This window comes from Lagopus muta, chromosome 2 (genome assembly GCF_023343835.1).
Source record: "Lagopus muta isolate bLagMut1 chromosome 2, bLagMut1 primary, whole genome shotgun sequence".
In the NCBI taxonomy this organism is placed as follows: Eukaryota; Metazoa; Chordata; class Aves; order Galliformes; family Phasianidae; genus Lagopus; species Lagopus muta.
Genome location: NC_064434.1, coordinates 92,922,964 through 92,949,183, shown reverse-complemented (window position 1 = coordinate 92,949,183; position 26,220 = coordinate 92,922,964). Strand labels below are relative to the sequence as shown.

Sequence of the window (26,220 nt, the reverse complement as noted above, 5' to 3'; positions counted from 1 at the left end):
TATGATGAGTTAAGATTTCTAAGTATTTTGTTGTTGTTTGCTCTATTAAACAAGGTGTGTTCTCATCACATAATATGACGAGAAAAGATTAGGTTGAGTGTGTTCATGTAAGGTATGTACCTATGCAAGGTGAATTAATAGTGTGAGAAATGCCTTCAAGTATGAATTCTTGCTTCATTATGATTGTAGTAAATTTCAGTGAGATGTATTTGTAGATAATGTACTGCCTGCGGAAATGCATCAAGCCACAATTGGAAGCTTTCTTACATTGGTAATACAATGGAACGTTAGTGAAGCACTTCTTGGTTGTTCTGTAGCTAACTCAGTTTTACATAAGTGATCAGGTCAAGGTAAAATTCAATATATTATGTAAAAAGCTAGCCGTTTTAGAAAAGGGATTTTATTGGTAGCTTTATTCCAACTACTTTGATGTTTGTGATGGAGTGTTCTGAAGGGAAGAGAAAGGTAATATTTACATGCTGCCTATGGTATGAGTTTGTATTAGCGGAATTGTTTAAAAAAGAAAAAAGTTAAGATCACTACACTTGCTTGCAATTTGCAACAAAACAAGATGATGAAAGCTTATAAGACTTGATTAATCAACCCTGTGTCTAATCCATCTCACAGGTGGGATTTGAGAAAACTTATCCTAGAACACGCTTGTAAATTCAATGTTGGCACAAAAATAGTTGGTAAAATTTAAAGGAAGCTGTTTATGAGATATAAAACTTTCCTAACAGTATTTTCACTTGTGCCTAATCCTCTGGTACTAACTGTAGTCTACATTTATACATTTTGTTTGAATGCTGGTTTTGTTGCTTCATTAGCTCCCTTTTTCTCTTTCTCCTTTTTTTATCCTGCCTTTGCTGCTGCTTTCCATCTTCTGTCCAGCTCCATCTTTCGACAACTCCCCGTATAGCACTCCACTTCCTGAATACTCCAGTTGCCAGCCTCCTTCAGCACCTCCTCCATCATATGCAAAAGCAGTCTCAGCACCAATGTCAGAGGCCACACCGGAGTATGCTGTAGTGACTTCTGCACCACCGACTTCCACTCCCCCTACACCGCCTCTAAGGCACTCTGCATCACGTTTTGCTACATCTTTAGGCTCAGCTTTCCACCCAGTTCTTCCCCATTACGCTACGGTTCCTCGTCCACTGAACAAAAGTTCTCGGCCCCCTTCTCCAGTGAATGCCCCGGCGACGTTACCTCCAAACCCAAAGCCAGTTGCCTGGTCTGCGCCCAGTTTTGCCCCGCTTCCCCCATCACCTCCAGTAATGATAAGCAGTCCGCCAGGCAAAGCCACCGGTCCGAGACCAGTCCTCCCAGTGTCGGCTTCTAATCCAGTGGCTCAGATGCCCGCATCTCCCACAGCTCCTAATGGGCTTTCTGAGAATGTGACTTATGCGATTCCTTCACCTTCTACCTCAGGTCCAACTCCACCTCCGCCGCCTCCTCCCCCACCACTGCCTTCCTTTCCGCCTCTGTCACTCTCTGGACCTCAAGCTTCTCCTTCTCCAAACTCCCCTAATGCCTCGACTCCCTCATCCAAGCCTAGTGTTCTCCCTTCTCCCTCTGCAGCTACCCCTGCCTCTGTTGAGAACTCTCTAAACTCTGTGCTGGGAGACTCCTCTGCTTCTGAGCCAGTCTTGCAGGCAGCCTCTCAGCCGATTGAACCTACGACCCAGCAGGGTAAGGCTTTCTGTTATTGCTACTAATTCACTAATGAGGATTGCAGTCCAAACCAATTTGTATCAAAGCCCTTAACTGCTCTGAAGAATTAATGAAATGCTTCAAAAGTTGCAGTGATCTTAATACCACAATGAAATACCATTTGGAAACTGGTAAGGGAGAAGAGCCGGCAAACTGTGATCTGTCATAAGTAAAATTTGGGTTTCTTAAGCTCTCATCGGTTGAGAACAGAGCTTGTTGAATACTTAATTAGTAAATCTTGCACTTTCAGGTTATTGAGATCGTTGTATTAATAGGCAGCATCATTAGTTTCCTAATGACAGTTGAAGCAGAATGTGTATGTGATTTTTGGACATGTGAATGACCTTAAGTAGGAAATAATTTAAACCACTTTGGTACTTGTAATGTAGCTTAAATTTTAGAAAGTAGTGTGTAACAACTGCAGTTCTCTTTTTCTTCTATTTTGATGTATGTGCTGTGTGCACACTTAAGGTCTTCTTATGGTGTTCTAACAGCTTAGCAGATGACAGTCTTAAAAGACATTCTACCAATACATTTGATTTACATGGAGTAAATGTCTGTGTTAAGCTAAATCCTGTTTTATACTAATTTAGCAGATTTAGGTCTTACATACATAAATCTGCAGATCGGCTGAGGGTTTTGATAGAGGGTATCCAGGGGAATAAGTAGCTTCATCACACACAGACCATGCAGAATTGATCCCGTTGATGCACTGTCTTGCATTAAGTTGTGAGCTGCTCTGTGATTGAGTTGGCAGTAGGGTGAGTGGCCTTAGTTTTATGGAATGAAAGCAGGTACATGGATGGTGAATGACTGCTAAGGAGTTTAAAATGTGTTTGAATGTACACAAGAGTTGTTTGCATATTAGGAAGCCAGGGAGTCTTGCATGTGCAATTCCTGATTTGAGACTGCAGTTCTGTAGTTGAGTGAGGGAGCAGAAAGAATGTGTGGGGCTGTTTTCTTAATCATTGGTTCTGAAAGTGTTCCTATAATATAAATAGTTCAACAGTAATCAGAATACTCTTTATTCAAAGTATATTTTGTATTGCATATCAGTGTGAATTTAAAAGATTAAAGGACTCATAAATAAAAAATGGAGGAGCTTGTCCTCGTCAGCTTAAAATGTCAGTCTTCTAACTTACTAATTAGTGTTTGTGTTTAATTATTGAAGTTGATTTTTGAGGTACTTTTTAGAGGAAAGACTTTTGTGCAGGTTTAGAAACTGGTGTTGGAACTTGCACTTTCCCAGGGTTCACATGCTTGGTGTGTTAAATGATGTTGATAAAATGAGAAGTCATTTTCTGTTCAGCCCTGTTTTGAGAAATAATGCGTTTCTTCTGTGGTATTGTATTCTTACTTCACTTGACCATAAAAGCTTTGCCTGTTTCCCTTCAGAAGGTTCTTGGTTGCAGCACAAAACCTGACTGGAAGGTTATTGTTTTTAAATGGCTCTGAAATTGTCTTGTCTCTTACAGCGTGCTGTGTAATAATTCCAGTGCATTAGTAAGAATGGTCTCCCCTGCTGAAACTTGCAGTGTTTTCTTGCCTATTAAAAAAAAAGATACTGGTATTAACCTCTCGTATACAAAGAACCTGTATGGCAAATGAATTATCTTCAATATCCTCACTATAGGCTGTTGTTTTTTTTTTTCTCTTTGGCACTAGGTGTTGTCCAAGGACCACCTGCACCTCCTCCCCCGCCCCCGTTGCCCCCAGGCCCAGCCCAGGCCTCAGTAGCAGCCCCACCACCTCCTGGCCCACCGCCACCACCGCCACCTCTCCCTTCATCAGGGCCTCCACCACCACCACCACCTCCTCCGCTTCCCAGTCAAGCTCCCACAGTTCCCCTCCCTCCTCCTGCTCCCCCTCTTCCTGCTTCGGGGTTTTCAGCTGGATTTGTGTCTGAAGAAAATCGCCCTCTGACTGGACTAGCAGCTGCACTTGCTGGAGCCAAGCTTAGGAAAGTATCACGGGTAAAAGCAATTATTTTGTTTCTTTTTCTAACTTGTATTTGTAAGTTCCTGAACTGTTCCTGAACTGGCTGTAGTTTTTGTTTCAGATTAATAGTAGTGTAAAATAGATAGGCTTAATTCGTTATTAAAAAGCATTACTTCATATTCCTTATGCAAGGAATTCTTTCTAATATGCTTTGCTTATTTCAGCTTATATCGTTGTCAGCTATAACTTCATTTGCACATATTCTGTGTTTTGCAAAGGGTGAAGACTCCTCCAGTTCAAGTGGAGGAGGAGGCTCTGCTTCATCTAAAACAGACAGTGGCCGTGGAAATGGGCCGCTTCCCTTGGGAGGCAGTGGCTTAATGGAAGAAATGAGTGCCCTGCTGGCCAGGAGGCAAGTAACAGTTTCTGTGCTGGAGCTGTGTAGTCATCTTAGAGGTAGGATTTTGGTGTCTGTTTTCAGCCAGCGTAAAGATCAAACAGACATCTGCATGCTCATGTGGTTGTTTGGTGAAGTTGAGAACGTTTTGTCAATAGCTCTTTTTACTCAAGTGCAGGTGAGTACTTTTCTTCTCTGTAAGTCTTTGTGCAGCAGTATGGGCTACACACTTCAAAAGGATAAAGAATTGCAAAATCACTTTGGCAAGAGGGCTTTGTCCCTGAGAACATTTTGAAAGTTGTTTAACATTAATATTAAATTATAAACAGCTTGGTATCTAGATATCTTTAATTACAGTGAACAATACCCTTTCATCTTAAAGCCATGATGATCTTGGTAACTTTTTTCTCTGCTTATAGGAGAAGAATTGCTGAAAAGGGATCAACAGAGCCAGAGCAGAAAGAAGATAAAACTGTGAGTTGAGAAATTGTATCTACTTCACGTTACTTGATATTTGAAAAAGATCCTAATGCACATAAGATGATCCATATTTTACCATATTAATATACATTGTCTGTTTTGTGAATTGTGTGCTTGTATGTAACATTACTGAGCAGCACCATTAAATCTATGAAAATTGTTTTAAATATTGGACAGTTGAGATTCATTTGCTGAATTCACAACAGTCAAAAGTATTTTTTTCTCTCTGCCACTCACTCCTGCTTCCCTTATTCATCCTTTTCTCTTTCTATTTGATCAGGAAGAATCAGAATCTTCAACCTCTAAGGCTTCTTCAACAAGTACACCTGGTAAGTAGCATGGATTTGTGAACTCTGAGACTCTTAATACTAACTTAAAGATAAATCTCAGTCAACTGCATTGCACTTTTGGAGTGTGGTACTTACCTCATGACCACTAACTGGCATTTTACTGTAGAATGACATCTACTGAAAGCACTGTGTTTAATATAGCAGCCTCCTGTGTCTAACCTGTGAGGCTGCTAAGTGGAAACAGCAGTGAATGTGAAAGCAAGCTCTTTTCAGTCATGTAAAAACACAGTGGGTTGCTATTTTGTTTCTATGTCTCACTTGAATGAAAACTTTTACAATCATATGTAACAGTTACTGATTACAGGTAGTTCAGTAAAGGTTCAGTCCTGTAAGTCTATTCTAGATTTAGAAGCCTGGTGTAGAAGTTCTTTAAGCACAGTTCTTCTGCTGATACATGACTGCGGCAGAGTTAGGAAATGTGTAGTTCATGTTTCTGCTGCAGTCTTTAAGGAAAACTTGTAGGTCAAGTGTTTTGTAGTCAGTCAATATGTATTATCAGAATGAATACTGTAAATACTTGGATGTCACTCAGGTCTTCGTAACGCAGCGTTTTTTTTCCTGTCCTTCAGTAGTACCTTCTTAAACATTCACTTCCCTGGCCACCACCCACTGTGCATACAAAGAAGGAGGAATGTGCCATACACCAACATTCAGTATGCTTCAACTTCTTGTTGATTGCTTGCCCATGTGTATGTTCCTTCAGTAGATAATTAAGCCACTCAGAGTTTTGCAAGCCTTAATGTTGAAAATCATTGTTGTAGGGTGAACAAGTTCCAGGTAATCACTGTCTTTGAGATAAAAGGAAGAGACAGGAGCTAAGTATGCTTTAATAGAAATAATGAGAAAACTGTTACTATTGTGATACAGCAGGTCTTCTAAAGAAGTGAGGTTGTGAGGCAATAAATGACTTTAAAAAGAAAAGATGGAAAATTTGATTTCTTTCTTATCTTTGGAATTTGCTCTATTGAGGCAGAGATGTTAACCTTGGGAAAATTGACTGATTTTCAAATACTGTTTCTAATAATACAGACCAAAAAGGGGAAATCAGGAACAGTGGAAGTGGCTTCTTTGATTGTTGCCTCCTGACCAGCAGGGCACTCATTGTTTGCCCCTCCAAACTTTTTGGAAGTATCAGATGCATCCAGACCTTTGGCTGTTTCATCACACAGGACGGATTCTACTTCATTTCTTGATGATATAAAGTATTCTGACAGTGGCATGCATCATCATTGAACATGTTTAAGAGGATCAAAAATTCAAAAACATAATTGCAACAATGTACTATGGGGCAAGATAGTACAAATGATGTTTGAAGAAAGTTTTGTTAATAGACAGGAATGAAATGCAGAAACTTGCAGTGAGATGTTTAGAAATGAGTATCCTAAATTTTTAGGAAGAAGTAGATCTGCCTTTTAGAACAATAGGTTCATTGCTACTATCATGAATTTAAATGCAAGGATATTGCCATGTCTGTCCCTGTTCCCTTACATCACAGAATTTGTCATGGTACCAAAGGAGTCTACTCTTGGGAGAGGAGCCTTTGGTGAAAGGGTTTTGCTGCAGAAGTGGGGATTGGTGAGGGAATAAGAATGTGGTAGTGGCTAGCATGATGGTTAAAGTTGACCTTTCAGAGGAGCCTGTTGTCTGAAGTGTGGGAATGGAAAAACCTAGTCACATTGTTGCCACAAGGTAGAAACATATTTAAGAGCTTTTTTATGTAAGGAAGAAGGGTGTTTTCCTTGCTTGTTTGACTTCCAGAAACTTGAGGACAGATAGAAATATCGGGGCTGCCAAGTGGAGGAATTGAGTGAAACTGACATATAGAAATACCACCATGAAGATGAATCCTTTCTCTGCCCTTTTTGGTGGAGTTATAGAGCAGTGATCATTTTTGAATTTTGTATCTTTGAGTGAGGAATGTTATGAACTGTGGTGATTTTAGATGCTCTATGTAGTCTTTCTTTATTGATAACCTTCTAGTCATTGTATCAACTATATGCTGAGCAGTCTGAACAGTAGATCTGTCACGACAGTGCTTCTAGTGTTAATTTGAGCAGGCTGCTAAAACATTAAACAATTACTGTTTGTTCAGCTGCAGCATGTGAGTGCTTGGTCTAGTTGTGTAATTGTCTAATTACCATTAACAGTATGATTGAAATTGTTATGTACAAACTTATATTTACTCTTAGGTGCTGAGCTTGCCTTTCCTATGTCTTGTGCTGTGAGCTACCAGTGTTCCAAATTCATTGTCACATGGAGTATGATGTTGAAAGGGGAGAAATTTCTGCTGTTTTGAGCTTGGATCTCTTTGGCTGCATTTTTATATGTCTTAGCTCTTGTAAGGAGTTGCACTCTTTTCTGTTGCTTACAGGGAGAGTTGTGGCTTGATTAGACTTGTTAGTCTGTCTCTGCAAGTTTTATGTTCCTTGCAGGAGAGTAAGCACATTTTATTTAGCTTTATGCAACTGTGTAAGTTAAAACATGTTAAGTAACGGAAACAAAACAAGCTCAGAATTATACAGGAGGTTACAGACATGTGAAACTTGAATACTTTTGCTATTCCAGCTGGGTAATAATTCCCATCGTTGGGCAGGTTGTGGCCATGGTGAAAGTTTCCTCAAATAATCTTGCAGATACAGCAAAAACAGCTCCAAGGTAGGATAAGTCCTGAAGCGCAGAACAGCAAATCAATAAAGCCTGAGACCTATTAGTAGCATTTGTAGCATGTAGTTGGCTGGGCACAGACTATTCAAGTAGTATTCTGTAGTTTAAATGCTCTTCTTATTGTTTTTGTGGAATTCAAGAGAACTTCCTGGTTTATGTGAGACACAGATCAGATATTTACACCTCTCAATTTGCCCAGCTTAAGCAGAGTTGAAGGAATAAAACCTGACCCATAAGAAATCAAACCTTTGTGGTTTGCGGCTATGTCATGTGGAAGGGCAAAAATCTCATTCACCGTGCGGTAATGCACAATAAGCAGTATTTAATTGAACTGTTTGCCCTGTTTTGCTGTTATTTCTGTCCAGAGTTGAGAAACAAAACTGTTGAGTTAAGCTTGCTTTCACGCATTACTTCATGTTGCTGTAATAATTTCAGTGAATGGGTCAAAGTTTCTTGGGGAGGATGCTGAAAAAATCTAAAAACGGGCTTTGTAATGGAAAGTGAAGCATTAGTTTGTATAAAGAAGGAAGCATTGTTTTAAACTTGAGTACAGATTACTCCATCCGTAGACTAGGCCCAAAAGTCCTGTCTCACAGTGTGTAACAGCATACTTGACCTTCATTGAATAAGCTGCCCATGCAGCAGTAGAGGTGCTCAGTAAAACTTTGTCCAGTATCACGTTGTGGTAGGTAAGCTAATAGCTTTCTGGATCCATGTATAAAATGTACTTTTTTTGAGTTAAAATTGAGTTAATTTTGAGTCTTGTTTTGGAAGAGGAAATTATGCATGGGAACTCAAGACTCATCTTTTTTAGGAACAGACTTTGGTAAATAAATATCTTGCTGCCAAAAGATATTCTAGTTTCTGTGAAGTTGTGTTGCTTTATTGAAACTGACACTGAATTATTGTTACATAATTTGTTAACATGCTAGGAAAACTCTTAGTTTAAAAACATACTCAGCCAGTATCTGGAGCTGACTGGTTATGGTTCCAAAATTCAGTGTTTCACATCTAAGGCAATAAAATACATAAAGTAAGGCAGACTATCTTCCAGCTGGTTTAAGACTCAACAGGCATTTACAATGGTTAGAGCTGAAGTGAGAAATAAAGGTGCTACCACAACATAAATGGCTGTAGGATTAAAGTAAGATGAGATAGCTTAGTGTAGAGGAACTAAAGCAGTGTAATTTTAAACAAACAGAAGATTGACTTTGCCAGCTACTTTTCTCACATATTTATACAATAAATAGAAGACAGCAATGTTTAATCTTCTTTTTTTTTTTTGACAGAACTAACAAGAAAGCCTTGGGAAAGAACAAATACAGTAAATGGAAGCAAGTCACCTGTTATATCCAGGTACTCCTTTTCATACCAGCAGTTATCTAAAAAGATATGTTTGCTGTTCTTGCTCATGCTGCTAAAGAGCTTTTGCTGAAGTAACAGGAAAAGAATCATCTTACTAGTATTAAAGCAAGATCTACGGGTTGAAGAATGCTACTGTGAAACTGCTTTTGGCAGTGTTAACTAAGTATGAAGTATTGCTTTTGAGGAATGCTGACAAGTGAAATTTTGGTAGTAAAAGTGAAAAGCCAAAAGATTACTTAACAATTGCTGTGCTATCTTTGTCTACACAAATGTTTTAATTATTTCTATTTCCTTACATTAAGTCTGAAATTTCCTGCAATGGAAACCAAGTTCAGTGCTATCATTTGTATGTTCAGTAGTAGAGCTACTGAATAGCTTTTCTCCTTCCTGTTTCTGTGTGTATTATAGTCCAGTAACTTACAGTATCTCTGAGCTTGAAGATTTCAGTGACGTCCACTCTGCTATATTTCTTTACAAGCCTTGACTTGATTTCTTCCAGCTATTCCTCAAGCTGGTACATCCTGCATGCTTTAACAGAGCTCTTTTATTTTCAAACACATAAAGGTATAAAAGCATTGTGTGGAGGAGAAACTTACTACAGAAAAAAAAGAACTTGTGAAAGGAATCCTAGAGAGAGTATTTTGGATTTCATATTTTTTGAGACATTGCTGATTTGAGTCTTTGGATGTAGGTTCTGTGTATATACAATAGAAGGGAAAGCAGTGCAATTAATAAATAGAGCAATTTTCCTTATCAGATTGCATTGGGAGGTCAGAATATCTTTGTATCTTCATTTGGCCTGTCCTTACAGCTTTAGTTCCTATTAAACTATTGCATACAGCCTATTTCTCTGATGTTTTTTTCAGTTGGTTAAATGAAGAGGTTACTTAGTCTGTTTTAAAAGGTTTTCTGGCCTAGAAGAAATTACAGATATTTCAAGACTACTTCAGATACATTAAGAAAATCTCTCCTAGCTTTTGTCTTCATCACCCAATGGAAAATGTTGATAGAATGCAGACTGATCAGAGCCTTGCTTAATGTATTCTCCATAAGCACTTCAAATTAACAATTCCTCGTTGATCAAATATCGTTACTGCTTTCCAGCACTGTCACAACATACCAGTAGGTGCCATAGCATACATTTTAGAATTGCTGGTAAAGTCTTCTAGGCAGTGCTTAGTTTACTGTGCCAGGCTGACGACTCTTTCATGGAACTGAGGAAAGGAAAAGGTATTAAGAGAAGTCTCTCTGAATTATCTTTGCATTATTCTCAAAATTCTCTTTTTTATTTTTACATGCTGAACTTGAGAAACAGGTTGTTAAAAATTCCTGGAGTTAATTAGTGAAAGGATAGTGCTACTTAGAACTTGCCACAAAGGGAATATCTTTCACCTGCTCGCCTAGAAAACCTGTTTCTGAACTAAACAAAGAGAGTGTGGTCTTTGCCAGCGATTACTGGCAAGTAATCAGAGTTTTCTTTTGAGAGCTTCCAAACAAATAGACAATAAAGGATTTGTGATTCGGAATGAGTGTTCTAAATATTTTGAAATAGATACTATCCTACTTAAAAGTAGGGCTTTTTTTCTAGCACAGATTTTTAAGACTTGAGCTATGTGTTTTTCACATTTCTTGGTACATGCCATATAAAACTCTTGGAACATAATGAGACTCCATTGTATTCAAGGTTTTAAAACTGAACATAAAGAAGTTCTATTATAGCTTGTTAAGGTAGTGTTTCTCCCCCCCTCGTAGACGGGAATCTCCATGGAAAAACCTCGTTTCTGAGAACAGGTTCTATGATTCATTAAACAGGTATCATCCTGTTGGGACTTGAGACTTTGTAATAACTGTTATTTACCCCAATTCAGGGTTGGACTTTTTGTACATCGACTGGTAATCACCACATTATTAGGTCACTCTTCACATTTTGACTATCTGGTTGGACTCTCTTCTGGAATGATTAAAAGAGGCGATTTCACAGCCAAATTGGAGAACCAATTTGGAATTCATAGTAAATACTGGATTTCTGGTATTCACCTATGAAGTTATAAATTTCTGTTGGGTGTGCCATGATTTGGGCAACCTGCAATATTTTGAGAAGAATTTTTTCAGAATATTTATTAAGAATTAAGAATTTTTTGAGAATATTTTTTCAGAAATGTTAGTTTAGATATATGGGAATAGCATTCAATTTTCCAGGTGACTTTTTATTTCTGCTTGCCACAGATTAAGTAAAGGTAACAAATAGATTTTTACCTGACCTAAGCACATGAAAGAATAAAAGACTCATTAAATATAAAATGTTTCTTTCAGGGAACCATTCACACATTTTAAAATAGGATTGTATATTTCTAAGCTGTAAATTTCAGTTTCTGTGACAGTAATCATAAAATACTGACATTGAAAGCCTTTGGGTTTTAAAAGCTTCCCACAGTTAAACTTCTTATAAGAGTCCCTTTAAATTATTCAGTCATATTCCAGCTTTGTTTTTCATCAAAGCACTCAGTGTGGTGAATACTTCATCTTTTGTATAAAAAGTTCGACTTCCAGCTACTTCTCTTGGGTGGTGTATTCTGCATGTTGGCACGGAATGTCATCTTTATCTTGCATGTTTGGTTTAAGATGCTTTAGGGACTACGAAGATTGCTTCACTGTCCTGCTAGGCGATGCTATGAAAAACCACATGGGAGAGCTCTGTAGCCATCTTAGGGCTAATGGTTGAGATGTTCTATTTGCTAGTATTCATAGCTAACGTCTGTCTTAATGGCAGCTGCATTCACCATTCATCTCTCCTCTGAGCAAACAGAAGGAAGAGAAGGATAATTTGGGCAGGGGGAAGGCAGATTTGACTGACAAGTAATTACTAGTTTACAAATTATGGTCTTCCATGTTTGGTTAATGAAGTCTTGCAAGACTTCTCAGAAAGAGAAAGTTGAATATGTTCCTACAACTGAGTGACAGTTTATAAAGATGTTCACCTATTGAGCCTCTTACAGATGCTTGTAGGAGCAGATAGCATACAATTGGCAGATCTATCTTGTTATTGTGGAGATCTGGAGCAGAAGAGTAGTAGATCCTTGTTGCTTGATTGCATTTGGGAGGAAATGGATTGTTGGGGATTTTTTGTTATTGTGGTGGGTTTTTCAGTCTAGTTCAGTAAATGGTATAATATTGTTGCATATGGGAACAAAATGATAGCTAATCATCAGCAACAACATACCAAGAATCTGAAAAGCTCATGCAGTTCTATCTGGAGTCAGACAGTCTTTGAACTGTCAGATATTAACCACAGAAGTAGTATTCTGAAAGTCAGATGTGTGATGAAGCATCAACTGACAAAGTTCCCATCTTGAGAGATAAATATTTTTATTTTTTTTTAGCAAGGAGTTCTTTCATAAGAAACTTAGCACTGTCAGCACCTAGAGATTTTTGTAAAAGATTTCAAACTGTGGTTTGTTTTCATAGCATTAGCACACACTGTACATCTTCTGGTGGCTACAGGGTGAAATCTCTTTTCCAGTTGTTTCTACTGTAAAGTTACATTGTCTTTCAATTTCTATCTTAATCACTGGATCATATATTTCATTTCAGTGTGTTTCAAGTCGAGTAACGTTAGCAGTGTCCGTTTTACAACTTAGGTTTATTCTGATTTGATCCCACCTGAGGAATAGAGCTGGTACAACAAAGATGTTCCTGCATCTGTCTGCCTTACTGCAAAGTCCAGCAGTGGAGGAGCAGTTAAACGCTGCTTCTGCTGACTCTGTTTTGTTCGGTTGACTGTTGGCAGTTTTCTCCAGAGTTGGTGCCTCTAAACTGCACATAAGTAACTTCTCAGGGCACAGAAATAAGCATGAAATAAACAAAACTGCTGAGAGATGTCTATCACTGACCTGGCTGCACTGGTGTTCTTACTTCTGTTTAACAGCGTGAATGGATTCAGGTGTAGAAATGTGAAATGTCCTGTCACCAGTACTAGTTGATAGCTATGAATTTGTATTAGAATAGTGCTAGGTCTTGCAACTTTTGTGTTCCATTGTAGCAAGTGACACCTGAAGGTATTGATTTTGTTTTAAAAATGTAGAGGTTCACTTCTTTTTCTTGAGTGAGAGCACGGCTTGTCTGCTAGCTAAATTATTTGTTAATTAGGTATTTTTGAAGAAGTGGATATGCTGCTTGTGTTCATCATGTTTTGCTGTATTCTGGGAAAAAGTGTGTGAAAGAAAATAAGCTGCAGAACCGTACCTTTCCTGCTGGTTTATCTTTTTGCTGTGCCTGATCAACTTCTACCTGAATAAATAAGGTTGCACAAGCAACAAGTCTTGAAAAAGGCAGTGTTTGATTTCCTCCTGTTTCCTCCTGAAGTTTCTGAATGAGAAACTGGGCTTAGACCAGGATTTTATTGTTCAGTGATGCTACATATAAGGACAATGGAATAGGTCCCAGTTTATTCTACTAACAACTTACCCTTCCTTAAACATAACATACTAAAGTAATTCTAATGTTGGGGAAGCATCTTGAAATTAACAGCCAGCAGTTCTTCTAAATGCTTTTTCGTTTAACGTTTTGTAGACTAACAAAGACTGTTAGGCAGGATGTAAAAAGTAATTCAGGATGGCAGAACATTTTTCTTCCTCTTGTCCCGCACCATCATTCAACCCTGCTTTAGACAGCCCTTTCTGTATTCCTGCTGTTAGCCCCTAGCTTCCATCTCTGCTCCTAGCTGTTGCATATGCAAGGCCCTTTGAAAACGTAGTAAGTAATGAATTTGGGAGTTGCATGTTGGGCAAATGGAAGAGATCAGGAAAACAGAAATGACATGATTGATAATTCTTTTATTTTGGAATTCTGTGTTTTAACAATGCAAAATGATCTCTATAAGCAAATTTAAAGAGTCTCAGAGTATTATGTAACCTAAACATTCCATAGACTAAAAAATGAGAACATCTCAAATATTACATGATTAGACCTGCTGCTGTTAAAATATGTGTTCTCGGAATCTTTACAAAATGATTCATAAACTAATATAGGTTGAAAGGAAGATTTCGAAGCCAGGCACCCTCTCAGAGAAGGAATTAGATGAGGTTATTCAGTCTTGTTCTTGCAGGTGATGCCGCAGCATGCTTCTAGTTCGCAGATTGGTGTGTAGTGGTTAGAGGAAATGCTTCTTGGAGAGAGCCTTATCTGAAATAACTAAGCAGTTTAAAAGGGGAAAGATAGAAGTATTTGATAAGGGGATCGGTTTTTCACATACGTGATAAGAAATCAGAAACCACTGATAGTGAAATATGTCTGCTGTTGTTTTCAACTAATAATCTATTCCTACGGTAATCAGTATTTACAGTGTGTGGAAGATGTTCTTGGTTGTTGATTCCCATTCTGTGTGGTATTTTGGGTCTAACTGATTTTTTTTTTTTCCACTTTTTTTTTTTTCCATTCTGATTATTTAATATTGCTTTGATGGATGAATATTAGTAAGCTTGATGAAGAATTATATATGCCTCAGTAATAAATGACCAGTAGTTCACTGATTTGTTTTTGTACTGCAGACCAAAATCTACAACAGCGGGGCAACCCAGTGCCAATGGAGTACAGTCAGAAGGTCTAGATTATGACAGATTGAAGCAGGTATGACAGCATTTGGCAATCAATTTCATTATGTCACATTCCAGTTTGTGGCTGGGGCTAACTTGATGCCTGTTCTTCTTTGAACATTTGCTTCTGCATGTTTTTTTTAAATTCTATTTAGCAATTATGCTAGTACAATATTCTATCTTAACTACTTCTCTTTCTTGGTGAGCACTACTGGAATCAGTGTATAGGACTTCTACACATATATCTACTTTTCAATTTACCTGCAGTAAGAAGGCATGTTTCGGGTTTGGGAGATGAACTTGTAAGATTGTGGAATATAAATTTCAGAATGGTTAAAGGCTTATAGAAGGCTGAAATTATTTTGAATTTCTCTTAGTAGAAAACTAAAGGTTAGAAAGCTAACCTGTTACTCTTATGTCGCAGGATATTTTAGATGAAATGAGGAAGGAGTTAACAAAATTAAAGGAAGAACTCATTGATGGTAAGTATCAGTTTGTTATCATTGAGTCTCAGAGCAAATAAAAATGCAGTCTTAATTTGTTTCTGGTTTCTGTTCTGAGAATTAAGTATTGGTAAATGTAAGTTTGCTATCTGTTGATATTCTTTCAATTGTGCCTGTGGTGGTTTCACTGTGAAAGTTAGTTGAACTCCACAGCACCGCTCTCACTCCACCATCTCAAAGGAACAGGGAGAGGAAATATGGGAGGAAAAAAGGGCTCGCAGTTCTAGACAAGACAGTTTACTAAAAGAAGGGGAAAAAAGGCAAAGGCTGTGCCAAAAGCAGAATGCGTTGGCACCAAGTGTTCTGTGTATGTGCTGTATTTGAATACTTTGCAGTTATCAGTATCGTGTGATTGTAGATTGGCTATTTCTATCATCAAAATACTTCACAGCTGCTGGAATGTGTATTTCAAAACTGATAACGTGCAGACAATGGCTGTGTTTCCACCTTCTACACTTGTCATGCTCAGTCTTCAACGTAAGATTCAGACAAAGGAATGCTCACAATTTCTAATTTTTAGAAGATGATACTAAGTGGTCTTCTGTAGTCATGGGAAACCATTTAGAAAGAATATTCCATACATCCATGAGTCGAGTAGTAAATAAAACTACGTCAATTGTAGCGGTGTTTTTTAACACATTAGTGTAGATTTCTTTTTCCTTGTGGAATGCACTAAACCTGAGTATGAGAGAGGCTCTCATTAAACTAAAACCAGATAAGCCCACACTCGTGCTTCTTGATATCTCCAGCAAGTCTACCATTGAGATGTGGGATGGAAAAATAAAATGTTAATGAAGACTGGAGAAGGGCACTGCCTAGCTGAGAGTTCACATCGTGTGAAGCTCCATTACATATGATTATTCACTTGCTGTGACTGTTTTAGAAGGCTGAGCTTTCTTTAAGAAGCTAGTTATGTATGCTGACTTTCTTCCTTGTTTTAAAATGTATGATTTGTTCATTTCTCTTTCTCCGTAGCGATCAGGCAGGAACTGAGCAAGTCGAATACTGCATAGAAAGACTAGTACTAAGCCGATGTGACTCTTTAACTTGGTATAAAACTGACTACGTTTGTGAGCTGTTAGAAGAAAATGGAAACAGACACTTGGAAGGAGGGAGAAACATCATATTCTGAAAAGCTTCAGACGCATCACTCTGGTGATATGCTATTTCCCTCCTGGTTTGCAGCTTTTTTCTGACCTTTACAGCAGGGTGGAAAAGAGTCTTAAGGTTACTGTAATGATTGTGCAGAAATTCCTACACCTTTCAGACAAGATCACAGTGCTTTGAAGTATACTCATGTCAAAATAAAATTGCACATGTTTCAGAATTTGTTGTTAAAGAAAAAAAAAAACAACAGGGAAAAGCTGGGGAAGGCTTTTCAGAGAGGTTTTCTTTATTAATGAAGGATTTAGCAAGTTATACTGTTGTACTTCAAATGTATCTCAGGTTTGTCTTCCTATCATATCTGATGTTTTCATGAATAATTAAAAAGATCAGATGTGTGTAAGTTCAGTTCACAAATATGGAACAATTAGAAATATGTACTTTTAAAGGGCAATATTTGTAAGTGAATGACCTAGACAGTGTTCACTTGTGAAGATTTTGGAACTTTATGATAGGAAGCCTCTCTAGTTAGCCTTCATGCAATTTTATAGGAAAAAAAGAAAAAGCAATTGCAGTCCAGAGTTTAAAGATGTAGATGCCTTCCTACATTGTTACAATGCTTTACCAAATCTAAGACTTCTACATAAAGCAAATCAGCAGTCAAATGTAAATCATTAGTATGTTGTAGATTTACAGTAGATTTTTGGGCTTTTTTTAGATTTATGCATGTGGACATTTTTGTAATGTAACACAACACAGCTTTTTAATTAAAAAAAAAAAATTGCATGTCACAGATATTAAGTAGCCTTTTCATTTTTAAGGCTTAATTTATGCCCAGAAAAATGTGGGATGAGGGAGGGGGAAGGTGACACATTTTTTATTACTTTCTACACTTTTTCTTCATCTTACATGCATGTGTAATAATGAGGAAAATGTGACTTTATCAGTAACCATGTTAATGGAACCAGGTACTTAGTCCTTTTTTGTATCTTTTTTTTTCCAGTTTTGTATTTGAAATTCAGTAACACTTCCATAATGGTTCTGAAACTCCCATGAGAATCTAACTCATTTTTTGATGAGAGAACAAACATTTAAACATCTAAATTACTGAGGATGCACCTGTACAAGTGCGTGATTCTTTACCTTTTTACCATGACTCTCTGCTTCACTGTTTTCTGACACTCCTTTTCTGATTGGTTAATGAAACAAGACAGCAGTTAGTTACATTAGAAATGTGGAGCATCAGATCACAGTAGATCTCCCCTTCTAATTTATCTGCCACCTTCCTTCCAAAAGAAAAAAAGAAGGGAAAAGAAAAACCCTACCAAAACCACCACCAACAAAAACAGCTGCTCCACACAATCCAAACTGAAAGACAGCAGTGCTGTACCATTGGTTTCAGTCAGTAATTTGAGAATCATTTCCCCAGGGAGGATGCCGCCCTTCTGTTTCCCCAGGTTTTCAGGTTGTTTTTTTTTGACTCTGTGCACTTTGGTGGCATAGAATTCCTGTGACTTGGACCTGTAGTGTTTTGGAAGAATAATGCGGATCGAAATCTTCCCCTTTCCTTTGCACTGTCAGTTTTTCTGAGCCGTAACAGTGCCATGTTTGCTTTGTGATCTGTGCTAATCTGAAACAAAAGTTTACTTGCGACTTTTGGGGAGAATAATGTTTCAGCATAAAAGTATGTGCAGCTCCATCCCATGGGCAAATGCTTTTGATGACATACTGTCTTAAGTGCTGAACACCAAAGCAAAACAGCACTTACTGGTTTAGAAAAGCTTAAGTTGGATTTTTTTTCTCCAAACATTTCTTTTTTTTCAAATCCTGAGAGAAGACTACAGTGGAAATATTGCCTAATTCAATTCATGAAACCATTTTTTAAAAGAAGAAAAAACTGTTTTTCTGCATGCATTTCTTGGAGGCGTTAAAAAGAAACAAACCCGTAGTGACCTTGTAAAGTACTGTTTTTCTCAAAATACGAGGAGGCATTTTCATCTTTGTTATTGTAACTTTGTTTTACACGGACATTTTCAGCATTAGGGAAGGTTACCCTTGTCAGAAATCATGTTGGGTTTGTTTTTAGGAGAGCTGAGGAGTAGCTTAGTGGGATAGTGTGAATGGATATAAGTGGTCCAAAATTAAACGAGAAGCGACTAGGTTGTGCAAGGAACTGGCTTATGCACTAAACGTTTTGTGCCTTGGTCTAAAATTAACATGATTTCTGTTCAAAAGAAAAGGAACAGATGTCTTCTTTCGTGCTGCTTCTACATACATACTTTCTATGATCCCAAGTTGCTGAATTGGTTCTTTCCAAAAAATCTGATTGAATTAAAGATTACTGTAAACATTTCCTGTCATACTGACAGTTGCACCATTTCCAGAGATTTCAGTATTGAAAATGAGCTACAGAAGCTAAGGTTATTTTGCCTACTGGTAACTAAGTTCTTTGATAACCATATTGTGGTGGTTCTGTGCTTTTGTATAATGGATGTCTTAAACTGAGGACAGTTTAGGGGATCCTTTCTGATTCCAGGAAAGCATTGCTTTCCTCAACACTGTGATCTAATCTGTGATAAACCTGTACTATATACAAGTGGCTAACAAGTCAACCACAAACAAACTGAATGTAAAAATCTTAGTGCTGGTGCTGAAATCTCTTCAGACAGTCATAATTTCCAGTTCATTGTTTTAAAAAGTTATCAAGCATCAAGTGTCAATCGAAAACTGAAGACGATCACTAATGAATGTTGAATTTTCATGCATTTAGGTTTACCTTCTTTTTAGTTTCTCAGTTCATTCTCTGCTATTTTTACCATATTGTGTCATTTTAAATTTCTTACATGCTAACGTTTTGTTTGAGCGAATGAAATAAAATTGCAATATATACACGTTGCCACATTTCTTTATGGAACTTCATGGAAGAATCTCCTATGTTCAATACTAAAATTCTCAAACACTTTACTGACTGCTGATTCCGTAATCCTTGGTTTCACCACTCATTTTTGCCTTTCCTTTGGAAGATTTGATAAAGAAAATGAAATACCTTACATGGAGTGTGTAACTGCAGGGACTGTAACGTTCATGAATGATAATGTTCATAAATTCCAATTCATTTTCCATGGGATTTTACTTTTGTTCTAACATGGCACAGTTTGGTCTCCGTATCTGCAGAGAATTTGGAGGGAAGGGAAAGGGAAGGCTGATGATAATTTCTGGAGTGTTAACACATTTGTTTTGGTGGTTATATTCATCATTCAGTCCTTCAGCTTGGTTTTAGGTCATCCTCGTTCACCAGGAGTTGGAGTCAAAATGCAGTTTCAATGCAGTACTGGTAAAACAAGTCCCGTGAAGAGGTTTTGGTTGCAGCGAGGTACAAGATATAAATAAATGGGGTAATTCAACTTTGGCAAACATTGACGCCAGCACCATATTTGACACCAACTGTAACAGCTGTTAAAGGGTTGAGCTGTTTTTTGTTTGTGGTTTTTTCTTTGTTTTAGTAAAATTGTCACTGGATGATAAAGCAGTCTGATAGAACCGGGGTGGCCTTTCAGCAACACTCATACAATTCCTCATTTAAATTTCTGAATGCTATTGTGAAATCCGTCCATCAGTGTCTAGAGATGTATGATGTTTGTTCTTTAATGTTGCATACTGTAGAAATAGAGAAAGTGGTCTGAATCAAACTGATGATTATGACATTTTATACTGCTGATCGTGACACTATAACATTTTTAGAATTCTTGCCAGGATATCTCAATAACAATCATATAAAGCTTGCAGAATGAGAAGATGCCCTCTTTTTCTAGTAGGTGGATATAACTAAGCTGTTGGGGAGCAAGGAAAAAGCTTCCAAAGCTATCCCTGTACACAGGCTTAACGGTTCTATATTTTCCTGACCTCATAAGTTCTTACTGTTGGGTTTTTGGTAAAGAGCAAATGAAAAAGAAAAGTTATTTCAGTGGAAGTGGGGCCAGAGCATATTACTTCAGTTAACATTCACTGAAATTGTTTAAGAACTGTCTTTGGAATATGGAGACACTGAGGATTAAATGATCTAAATCACATGCTATTTGAGAAGGTCTTAATGGAGGGGGGAGAAGTCTGACTGTCACATGTATTACTGCTTTTACACATTTGAAAGAGCGTTTCTTTTGTCAGACATTCATATGGGCTGATTTTGACTTAACTATTTACTTCAGTTTTGGGGGATGGTCACCTAAGAATGTTGAAATTTATGTATGACTGGCAATATGTTAAAGTTGATTTATAATCTTAATTTTAAAAAAAAAGTATAGCTTGTTGTAATTGTCTGAGATAGGAAATAGGGCTTAGTTCCTAAATTGTTTGAAAGCTCAGCAAAAGCTTAGGCCCAGGAGTAGTGCCTGCTTGTTAGCTGGTAATCAGCACCTTCAGGTAGCAGGTCGGCACAGTGATGTCAGAAATCAAGGAGCTTTGTGGAATTGCCTCCATTTTGTAAGTGGATCCCAGGTGTTACATAAATGCCTTTTCTAACTTTTAGAAGCTTTGGTGTCCCAAATTTTACTCAATGAGTATTTTTTTTTACCTTCTGTCCTACCTTGGTAAACTCTGAAGTAGGAAAGATGACGAGTGATTACTGCAGTAATTGTTCAGCTACAGGGACCATCTCCTCCCTTCCCAGCTGTATTAGAGCTGTTCCTGGTCAGACATTTTCACTTACCGTTGTGACAGCATTTCTGTTCTGCATTTGCTTAAGCACAGTAGAGTTGGAAGTGCTCTCCCATGATCATCCCATGCTTAGATTCTTAAGTGTATTTCTTTTATCAGTATCGTGTGCCTGCTGGAGCCCCTTGAGTCCTGACTTTGGACAGCTTTCAACTCGGCAGTAAAGTTACTGTTGCCAATTATGCCACAAGCTGAGGTGACTCACCAGGAAAAGGAGAGCAGATGACTTATATATTCATGACTGAGCCTCTTACTCTCGGTTAGGGATAAGTATTCCAAACCTCTGTCTCAAAGGTGGGAAGATTTACATCACCTTTGTAAAGGATTGAGTTGTATTGTTAATGGATGATTGAGGGCCTTCTTTTGGGAAGACCTTTTTGAGAGGAGACTGCTTTCCTCACTTTGCTAGGATGATGGGTCTGTGGATGGTCTATGGCAGTTTGTCACTGCCACAAAGCTTTGAGGCTGCAGCAGATGAGAAACTTGAGAACTTTGTCTCTGCCAGGGTATGATGCTCGTATCTGAGGGAAAAAAAATGGCCAATGATGTGCCTTACAATCTCTACTGAATAATCTTTGTGTTTCTAATGGAAGAAGCTCTCCGCTGCTCTCAGTCCTGCAGGCTGATAACATGCTAAAGAGTCAGAAATAGAGAGGGGCTCATGAGGATTCCGGTCCCGATAGAGTTGCTCCATCATGGGATTTCACAGGGTAAGTGAAAAATCTTTCCCTTCGTATGGTGACAGGTGACAGAGGAGGAGTCCTCACTAATTGCACAGTGCTGGAAAGTCATTGGCAGTCTTCAAGGGCTGTTGTCACCTACACTGACTTTATCAGGAGGTCTTCAAGAATTGAAAGTGACAAATGAGAGAAGGACATCTTCCAGTTCATTCTGCCCTTTGGTAATGGAATATTTGCTTGCTAAGGCTTTCAGGCTACGTGCAAACCATCGCCATGCATTCAGTTCTTTAATGATGGACCTGCTCTGTGAGTCTGAAGCTATATGTGTGAAGTCAGGCTCCTGACAGTTTGTGTTTGAGCTGGTTGTGGGGAGGGGGAAAAGGACTGCATAGGTTTGTTTTCGAGAAGGCTTAAACATCTTTTTTATTATTATTATTATTAATTTTAAATTTTGGATCATCTGAGATGAAACTGTCTTTTTGTTACGCTGTTTACCATTAGTTGCATGGAAGTGTCTGTCTCAGTTACAGAAGGTGAAGCAGATGCCATTTCACAAGTTCCTCCTCTTGAAACTATCTTTTTTAAAATAGGAATTAGTCACAAAGTGGAAGTTAATGCTGTTGAACGACTTGAGTGTATACAAAGGGATGATCACAGCACCCAGTAGCAGCTGGGGGGGAGGACAGTCCTCACAGACACAAGGAATTAAATGGCGGGAGAAGTGCAGTGCCTGATAAAGACTGTGTAGCTGGAAGGGGATTGTAGTTAGCGTAGGGTGCACGGCCATCGTCTGATTATCAGATGTTCTTATTCCAGCAGTAAAAAAGAAATACTCATTGCCTTTTTCCTTTTTTTAATCTTTATTTTTAATCTACTTTGGTTGCGTTGCTTCTTGTCCACACTGTGGTGTGACAGTGTCACATCTTCACAAGATCACATTCCTACACAGATCTCAAACTGCACAAGGGGTGAATGTACAGATTGCATACCAGTGACTGACAACATTCAGGTTCTCTTTGTGTAACAATAAAGCATTCTTCAGACAAGACCTTTGTACAAAATAATTTGCAGGTGGAAAACATCCAGACTCTGTAACTTCTGTTGTATCTTGACAGTGCTGCTGCATTATTTTCTGATAGAACCAGCCCCTGAGATACAGGTGTTCACTTTGTTTTTACATAGTCTGTTAGTCTACATTAGTTTTCAAATGTATTTTCAGCTGTTGTTTCACTTGTGTAAATGTTCATGAGTTACTAATTGTAATTGTAGTAGAATCAGGAAGATGCTCTGTGCTTGCATTCAAGGACAAATGGTTGTCCTCAGGTTGAGTGAAACAGCTGGGTTTGCTAAGCGTCTGCAGTTAGCTCTGCAGGGTTACTGGGAAGAAAAATACAGGAGCTGCTTGGTCATAGAATCATTCATGTTGGAAAAGACCTTTAAGATCATCATGTCCAGCCCCAACCCATCCCACTGTGCCCACTGACCACATCCCTCAGTGCCTCGTCTCCATGGTTCTTAAACACCTCCAGGGACAGTGACTCCACCGCTTCCGTGGGCAGCCTGTGCCACTGCATCACAGTTGTCATAACCAAGTGCCTCTGTAAGTAACCTGAAGGTGCAGATCTGTGCATGTGAGTGAGGGATGGCATTGAGTGGTGTGCCTTCAGGGAAAGGAGATCTGAAGAGTAAATCAGAAGCACAGAGAAGTGGTAGAAAAACTTGAGGACTTCAAGTTTCTGTCGGTCACAAATGTGGTGTTCTGAAAAGGAAGAGAACTTCAGAAGGCTGTGAACATGGCGGTGTGCTTAGTATGTTCAAAATAATGACTGTGGAGTGGAGTATCTGGGTTTGGTGAGCAACCATGAGTTGTTAAGGAAAGCAGAGAAGGATGATGCATAGCATACAGAGGAGAGGAGGAGAAATGAAAAAGGAGGGAAAGTCAGAAGTGCAGTATTGCCTGTGGTAGGGCTAATTCCCTGTTAAGACTTTCTAGGCCTTCTCAAGCAAGGAATGAATACCTCATAAAACACTCAGTTTCTTGCTGTATTACTTTGCACTTATGCTTTTACTTTTCATTACCATAAAAATAGAAGGTGAAACGTCGTTTGAATCATGTGTTTCCAATATTTGACTAATGTAATGGGGAAGGAGTTCAGTTGTGAAGCCAAGGTGCAGAGCCTTTCAGCATTACAGCTGAACATGGGGTAGACGGACTCCAAACAGTTCATCTGTGCATACCTGACACAATTAGGGCCTGCTCCTGCAGTGAAGGTCTGGGTTTTGCAGCGTGTAAGAGATTTGTTGACTATGTTTTGTGTGAGCTGAAGGTCAGCTTCATTTGTCGTGAAGTCATTGGTCCTCTGGAAGGAAAGAAGTGACATCAGTCTGCAGCTTTTAGAGTAAAAGGGTCATCACATATTTATCCTCTATGTTGTCATAAGTGCAGTAATTTCATGCTTTCAGTGGACCCAAATTGCAGAAGTTTCTCTGTATGCTCTCAGCTATGATAAAATACTGTGCGTGTTCAAGCCCTGAGTCTTAGCTTCTCTGAAGTAGATATACATTGTGTTACACAGTTTGGTTTTAAGTCTCCATGTTTCCAGACATCAGATGTAATTCTGTCTTTGAATATTAGTGGTCCTGTATTTTTACAGCCTAGTAAATGCTGTCCATCTTTTTTATGCATCTATAAAAAAAGAATTGCAAGCAATAAAACCCAATATGAATTGCAGGAGGTGGCTGTTTTTCTTTAAACTGGAGGCTAGGAATGCTGCTGCTCATACCCACAGTGGGCAACAGAACAGCTCATGCTATTTTCAACTGCATACTTAAAATCTCTATGCTCTGGACTTGCATGTCTCATCTGTACAGTGTTGCATGTGATGGATATTCCAGTATCTTCAAATGCTATTAACATGACTGCAACGTAGCACCTGTAGTATGCTGTGAATAACCAATAAAAGATATTTGACAGCATTTCTTCAACCAAAATTGATTTGCTAATTAACTCAAACACAGATACTGAATAAATAAGTAGTAATTTCTCACCAGTGATAGATCCTTTTTGAATAAGGAGCTTGGTAGCCTTTACGACTGGTGCAGCTTGGAGCAGGAGTTACAGGACAAGGAGAGATGACACATCTGGGAGTGTATGGGAGTCTTTGGGTTCTGTCTGCTACTGATTTTAGTCATACAGAGTTTGATGGAGGTAAGGAAGATAAGGCTTTGTGTGGAGAAGTTCCTCAGTAGTAATTCAGAAAGGACTCAGTGTTTGCTTTAGAGTGAGTAAGAGTGAGAATGCTCCAAGGGTGGAGTTCTGCCAGCCGTCTTTTCTGTTGTGCTACCATCGCCCAAGCTGGTGCTCACAGAGGAGAACTTGGTGCAGTGCTTCAGGGACGGATTGGAGCTGTGCTGAGATGCATGAGACAGCCACGTGGTGCATGTACTTGTTAGGAGCTGGGAGTAGATTTCATGTTCTCTTGAAAACGTTCATTTGGAGACAGAAGCTCCTATTAAGTCTCAGTCATAACTAATTAGCCTTTTTCCCTTTTCACACCCATGCTTTCCTGCTTATAAAAGGGTCAGTATACAGTTCAGTATCACTTTTTAAAATAAACACTGATAATGAGATGAATGTGAGGATGTGTGTTTTTTTTTTTCCTTGTCACTGGGTGCTGGTTTTGTGTGTGTGCACCATTGAGAGGCCATTCCACATCACACACACACACCCTGTGGCTGGCAGGACAGGCACCAGGAGAGCGTCTCCTGTGTGATGGGTTCCTTTCACAAGAAGTCTTTAGATGCTCATCATGTAGAGCAGGAAGGGAAGCCAAGAGGTTTGTCTTAAAGCTGTCCCTGATTCAGATGAGGGGTATTCCACATGGCAGTTCAGTGGCACGGACCTGTTCCCTGGAGGATGTTTGTACTCTTAAATAGCTTCAGAAAAAAGGCAGAGGATGGCTGTTCAGCCATTCTCTTTTTTTAGTTTTATTGCGATGCCATTTGATGGCAATTTGAATTAATTTGTATTTGTGTACTTCAGTGGTTCTCAACTCGAGTACAGTGATGTGAAATGTGTGTCTCTCAGCTCTTGTCCCAGCAGGACAAACCTTTCTTGATTCCCCAGTTCCCCAGTTGCTGTCTGGGTGAGCATGCTGGATAGTCCATGTGCAGCAGGCAGCTCCTCCGCTTACCAGCCTGCTTTGTTGCAGCTGTCGTGAGTTCCTGTACCTGCTGCCTTAAGTGATGACAAGAATCAGCTGTACAAAACAAAGGAAGGGATTTAAAGACGTCACTGACCTTTTTAAGGTTTTAAGTTATTTTTAGATGGCTGAATTTGCTGAAGTTTTGCTCTTCTAAAGAATGCTGGAGCGTTTCAGTGGGACTCTGTTTGGGTGAGAGGTGCGAGGAGGAAGGTTCAGGGAATTATTGGCTTTGTTTCTGATTGGGCCTCAATATTGCTTTAAGAGAATGATTGAAATGCTCTGTAGAATATAACTAGCCCTACAAGTGAAATATAGGAGAGCCAAAAGGAAGTACAACTGGACCAAGTCCAAATGATCAACGCAAAGATAAGTAATCTATGAAACCTTTTGGAATGGCACCGTGGAAGAGTTGCAGGAGATCCATGCTTTCCAAATCACGGTTTGCAAATTTATGGTTACAAAATAGATGAAATACATTCTTTTTAGTAATGATCTCAAAATACTTCATTTTTCTTCTAAA

At 38.7% G+C, this 26,220-nt stretch overlaps 1 protein-coding gene across 6 annotated transcripts in view; it reads left to right on the top strand.

Moving 5' to 3' along the window:
• ENAH (ENAH actin regulator) overlaps window positions 1–19,000 on the top strand; it is an 87,401-nt gene extending 68,401 nt beyond the window's left edge. The window contains exons 6-15 of one of the 6 annotated variants that reach the window (XM_048937926.1): window positions 892–1,692; window positions 3,379–3,686; window positions 3,930–4,063; window positions 4,468–4,522; window positions 4,809–4,857; window positions 8,832–8,898; window positions 10,660–10,719; window positions 14,454–14,532; window positions 14,923–14,980; window positions 15,977–19,000. In XM_048937926.1, the coding sequence (XP_048793883.1) occupies window positions 892–1,692; window positions 3,379–3,686; window positions 3,930–4,063; window positions 4,468–4,522; window positions 4,809–4,857; window positions 8,832–8,898; window positions 10,660–10,719; window positions 14,454–14,532; window positions 14,923–14,980; window positions 15,977–16,014 (1,649 nt within the window). In that variant the 3' untranslated portion in view covers window positions 16,015–19,000. The remainder of the gene's footprint in view (window positions 1–891; window positions 1,693–3,378; window positions 3,687–3,929; window positions 4,064–4,467; window positions 4,523–4,808; window positions 4,858–8,831; window positions 8,899–10,659; window positions 10,720–14,453; window positions 14,533–14,922; window positions 14,981–15,976) is intronic. The other 5 variants (XM_048937928.1, XM_048937927.1, XM_048937930.1 and 2 more) reach the window with 5 other exon arrangements.
• Window positions 19,001–26,220: the final 7,220 nt, after the last annotated feature.